Consider the following 5277-nt stretch of genomic DNA (forward strand, 5'->3'; position numbering starts at 1 on the left):
ATGATGCTGGTCGGTCTCTAGGATCCGGACATTTCACAGAGGCTGAGAGACTTCACTCTCTGGTGGTTGGAGGAGATCGTTATTTTTTATTTTATTAAAAAAATTTTTTCTAATGTTTGGGGCACCTGGGTGGCTCAATCAACTGAGCATCTGACTTCGGCTCAGGTCATGATCTCACCACTTGTCGGTTTGAGCCTCGCATCGGGCTCTGTGCTGACAGCTCAGAGCCTGGAGCCTGCTTCGGATTCTGTGTCTCCTTCTGTCTCTGCTCCTCCCCAACTCACAGTCTATCTCTGTCTTTCAAGAATGAATAAATGTTAAAAAAAAATTTTTTTAATACTTTTTCTTTGGGGGGGGGTGCAGAGAGAAAGAGAGGGAGACGCAGAATCCGAAGCAGGCTCCAGGCTCTGAGCTGTCAGCACAGAGCCCGATGTGGGGCTCGAACTCACGAACTGCAAGATCACAACCTGAGCTAAAGTTGGATGCCCAACCTACTGAGCCACCCAAGCGCCCTGAGGACAAGATCTTTAAAAGCCCACAGGGCCCTCCAGAGAAAGTTGGAGCCAGAGTAGGGGACCCAGCCAGGCATGGTGGGGACACAGTGGGGGTGCAGTCCCTGGCCAGACCATCCTACTAGGGGGCCCTTGCCCCAGTCCACCTGTGCCACCTGGCATCCAGCACCCACCCTTCCTGCCCACATCCCTCCCTACAGACCTGACAGGCTGCAGGTTTTGGAGAGAAAACTTTTTTTTAATGTTTATTTATTTATTGGAGGGGGGAGGGTGAGAGAGAGAGAGAGGGAGAGGATCCCAAGCCGACTCCACACCGCGCACCGTGAGATGGAGACCTGAGCTGAAGTAAGAGTCAGACCCTCAACCAACCGAGCCACCCAGGTGCCCTGAACAGAAAACATTTCTGATCCTCGCCGCAACCCCCCGGGTCCTGCTCCAGACATAGTTGGGGATGTGGGCTGTGTTCCATGCCCCGCTCAATACTCACACATTTGGGGACATATTTAGTTTCTGGGTAGGAATTCCTGGACCAAAGGGCATGAACACTTAGGAACCCCCCAAGGTCGCCCCTGGCCATGAGTCTCCCCGGGGGCCCCCACCCCTACCCTGTGTGGTTGGGCTCTTCCCTTCCTTTAGATACAGCTGGGCTCAGTTGACGTAAAAAAAGTATTACTAAGAGCAGTTTCGGGGTCACATAAAAATTGAGGTGCAGCTGCAGAGATACGCCACGAGCCCCCGCCCCCACCAGCAGCTTCCCCTCAGAGGGGCCGTCTGTGGCCCGGACAAAGGACATGGACGTGGCATCGCCCCCCAGGGTGCCTGGTCTACAGAGGGTGACTCGCTGCTGTGCCCTCTGGTTTGGACGAAGCTGTAATGACGTGCGGCCACCACTGGGGTCACACGGGGTAGCTTGACCGGCCCCCCAGATCCGTTGTGCTCTGCTCGCCCCGGCAGTTGAGTGGCCAGGGGTCCCGGGGCGTCCCGGTGGGAACAGGCTCTCTCCTCCCTGCGGCTCGGCCGCTGCCCCGGGGCCGGGGGCGGGGTCAGGGTGTGTCCGGATGGGGCGTGGCGGCGCGCGTCCCCTAAAGTCTCCTAGCTCCGCGCGCCGCGGGTGCCATGGGGGCGAGGGGCGCGCGCGCGGCCCTGTGCGGCCTGACGCTGCTCTGCGCGCTCGGCCTGGGCGAGCGCCCCGCCGGGGGTCCGAGCTGCGGGCCCGGCCGGCTGCTGCGCGGAGCCGGGACGGACGCGCGCTGCTGTCGCCTGTGCTCCCCGGGTAAGGCGAGCGCGGGCCGCTCCCTGCGCTCAGACTCGGCCTGGGCGGGGCGGCGGGCAGCCTTCAGGGTCCGGAGCCCTCGTTCCGGGGGAACGGGAGAGGGGCGTGTGGCCCAAAGGGGGAGTCAGGGGCTGGCGCGTGAGAGCCTTCCTTAAGGGGAGCCCTAGGTCCCAAGGTGGAGGAAGGCGAGTGGATAGTGAGCTCTTGGCCGCCTTCTGCCCCACCCCCTGCCTCAGACCTACCTGTGTGGGTGAGGGGCAGGTGGGACGCGCCAGTCTGGGAACGAATACTGCAGGGAAAACACCCCCAGAGAGTCACCCTGCGGAGCTTGGGGCTTGAGAAGGGGAGTCTCAGTGTGGCAGGCAGGGGACGGGCAGCCTGCCGCAGGGGCGGTGGCAGCGGCAGCGGAGGGCAGTGCAGGGTGGAGAGAGGAGGGGGAGTAGGCCCCCAGGTGATTGCCTTGTGCTGCAGGGACACGTTCTGCTCACCTGCCAAGTCACAAGCATCCCGGGTGAGAGCAGCCTCAGGGCAGCAGAGGACTCCGCCAAGTCACACGGGTGGAGGAGCTGGGTGTCTAGGGAGGAGGGAGACGGTTGGACCAAACTGGGGTCCTGGCTCCCAGACAGTTGCCCTCTGCCCCCTGGAGCTGCCTGAGGGTTCCCTGTCTCTCCCCCTTCCCCCCGCAGGGCCTGGGGGAGTCCTGGGGAGGGAGGCGCTTGGCCCAGCCGCTAACAGGGCTGGCCTTCCTCTCGTTCAGCTGAGGTTTGTCCTGAGGGGGACTGCACATGCGTCCAGCCCGAGTTCCACTGTGGAGACCCCCAGTGCAGCACCTGCAAGCACCACCCCTGCCCGCCCGGCCAGGAGGCTCGGCCGAGCGGTAAGTCGCTGGCAGCTGTGGCCAGAGCAGGTCAGGGGGTTTGGGCAGGGCCGAGCCAGAGCTCATGGGAGCAGCTGTGCACAGTGGTGTGTGGGTGTGGAAGGAACATGCGTGTGTGGAGGGTACAGACGTGTCCCCTGGGCAGGCAAGCACTAGTCTCCCGTCCTGCAAACCCAGGTGGGTGGGGCCGCTCCCCGATCGCTGCTGCAGCCGCAGCCCAGATATGAGCCCCAGCATGCATGGGGCTCCGGGGGTCCTTCCCTGTCACAGCCTGGGTTTCTCCATCCAGAGAGGGTCCTCCGCAGACAGGATGTGGGGGGCGGTACAGGTGTCCAGGGTCTGTCCGGCCCTTGGGCCCTGGCTCTGACTATGCCCAGTCCCGCACCTCCCCTGAGCGTCCGTGTGGGGACAGTCCTGACTGAGCGAGGCCTGCCCCTGTTGCCCTGTCTGGGGGTCAACCCCTTGCCTGGAAGGAGCAGCTCAGATCCTCCTGGGGCCTGTTTACCGTAGTGTGGACTGGGGTGTTGTGAGGTGGAAAGGGCAGGGTCCAGGGCCAGCTGGGCCACGAGCCTCGCGTCCTTTCTCTGGGACCCACACTGGCCTCTTTGCCCTCGAGGCTACTGGACCAGGCACAAGGTCCGTCCTGGTTTTTGCTTGGTGTCTGCTTCCAGTCCCCTCCACCCCCCTCCCCGCCTCCACCACCGGGCCCCTCCCCCTGCAGCCTCCAGGGGGCGGCCCGTGCCCTCCCCTCTGGCCCCCCTCTGGCCGTGCACCACACAGCTCTCCTCTCCCAGATCCCTCCGTTCAGCTTAGGGTCACAGCCTTGAGGGCCCCCCAAGTCTGCGTCCCCCGCAGATGCCTGCCCTGGAATGGGGCACACGTGGGCAGTGATTGATGCCGGGTCCCGGTCTTGTAGGCATCAGAGACCTCTGTCCAATGGAGAAGGTGTGTGTGGGTCACGCTGCCGTGGCCCCAGCTGGATCCCATCCCATCTACCCCAGCCAACCGGCTGTCTGTCTGTCTCCAGGGAATTTCAATTTCGGCTTTGAGTGTGTCGACTGTGTCGCAGGGACCTTCTCTGGGGGCCACGAGGGTCGCTGCAAGCCCTGGGCAGAGTGAGTCCTGGGGGGGCCTGCGGGTGGAGGGAGGTCCCCGAGGGAGGGGGCTCTCCTGTCCTTCTTGGTGCGGTGACCCACACACTCAGGACAGCAGCCACGCGGAGGGGCTGCCCCGGTGGCGGGGGGGGGGCTGACTGAGGGCTCCGTGTCCGTGTGTCCCAGCTGCTCCCAGTTTGGGCTTCCCACCGCGTTCCCTGGGAACAAGACACACAATGCCGTGTGCAGCCTGGGGCTGCTGCCCGCTGAGCCACAGGACCCGCTGACCGCCGCCCTCCTTACCATGGCCGCCTGCGTCCTGGTCCTGACCGCCGCCCAGCTCGGCCTGCACATCTGGCAGCTGAGGAGGCAGCGCGTGTGGCCGCCAGGTCAGTTGTGCCCTCCGTCGGGTGGGGGAGGTAGGCCCGGGGCTTGCCCGGTGACCGAAGCCCCTCCGCAGAGACCCAGCCGCTGCTGGAGGCGGGCCCGCCCGCCGAGGACGCCCGCAGCTGCCAGTTCCCTGAGGAGGAGCGCGGGGAGCAGCTCCCCGAGGACAAGGGCCAGCTGAGGGATCTGTGGGTGTGAGCCCTGGCTGTCCTCTGCCACCGTGGACCCAGAGCTGGACCCTCCCGGGGAAGCGGCCCAGGCTGACCCTCGGGAGCTAGGGCGCTGCACCCTGCTGTGGGGCCCCAGCCCGGGGCCCGGCCCCGCTCCCCTCGATGGCGGAAGTGGGTGTGGGTGGTGACAGTGACCGGTCCTCCAGAACATGCAGAAGAGGCAGCGGCTGTGGCCACACTCCGCGGGAGATACAGACACGGCCACTCTGCCTCCCTCCCTCCCTCCCTGGCCCTGTTGGGGTGGGTCTATGGGCCCTCGGCTCCCAGGACGGGAAGCCGTGCCCAGCGCGGGACCCGGCTGCAGGCCGTGCTCAATAAACACTTGTCCAGTGACGCGAGCGGACTTGTTCTGGGGAGGGGGGGGGGGGGGGGGGGGGCCAGGGAGACGAGGCTGGGGGTGGGGCCGTGCCGGCACAAGCACTTAGCCTGCTAAGGGACTTGGAAGGCTTCCTGGAGGAGGGGCACCATGAGGGACGCTTGCCCTCCGTGCCTCTTTGCTGCCCTGTCCACAGCCCCCCCCCCCGGCGGTCAGCGCCCCTGGCACGCTGGGACAGCTGGGCTCTGTGTCCAGTCTCTGGGTCACTGCTGCTCCGAACCCTGGGCAGGTCACACAGCCTGCTGGCTCCCGTGGGGGGCTTGTGTTTGTGTCGTTCCGGCCCCGAGTCCAGGGCGAGGTCAGCTCCAAGCCCTGCGGCCTGCCTTCACCACCTCCCAAGATCCTGCTCCCTCGGGCCTGGTTCCCGGCTCCCAACCAGGGAGGCGAGCACCCTTCTCCCAGCCTCCTGGCAGGGCGGCCACCTGGCGAGTTTGATGACAAGGGTTCCTTGGCACACCTGCCTGGGGCGTGGCAGGCAGGCCCGGGAGGCCGGTCTCCGCAGCAGCACCTCCAGGCGCCGGCCCAGCT

At 65.3% G+C, this 5277-nt stretch overlaps 1 protein-coding gene across 2 annotated transcripts; it reads left to right on the forward strand.

Moving 5' to 3' along the window:
- The first annotated feature begins 1628 nt into the window (after window positions 1-1628).
- TNFRSF18 (TNF receptor superfamily member 18) lies at window positions 1629-4613 on the forward strand. 2 transcript variants are annotated; one of them, XM_039248425.1, is made up of 5 exons: window positions 1629-1785; window positions 2543-2662; window positions 3579-3777; window positions 3943-4145; window positions 4217-4613. In XM_039248425.1, exons 1-5 carry the CDS (start codon window positions 1629-1631, stop codon window positions 4339-4341), a joined length of 804 nt encoding a protein of 267 aa, XP_039104356.1. In that variant the 3' UTR covers window positions 4342-4613. The 2 variants fall into 2 exon arrangements, with proteins under 2 accessions (XP_039104356.1, XP_039104357.1); XM_039248426.1 differs by having other exon boundaries at window positions 3690-3777.
- The last annotated feature ends 664 nt before the right edge of the window (window positions 4614-5277 follow it).

Source organism: Hyaena hyaena, unplaced genomic scaffold (assembly GCF_003009895.1).
Source record: "Hyaena hyaena isolate Hyena2069 unplaced genomic scaffold, ASM300989v1 scaffold_308, whole genome shotgun sequence".
Classification (NCBI taxonomy): Eukaryota; Metazoa; Chordata; class Mammalia; order Carnivora; family Hyaenidae; genus Hyaena; species Hyaena hyaena.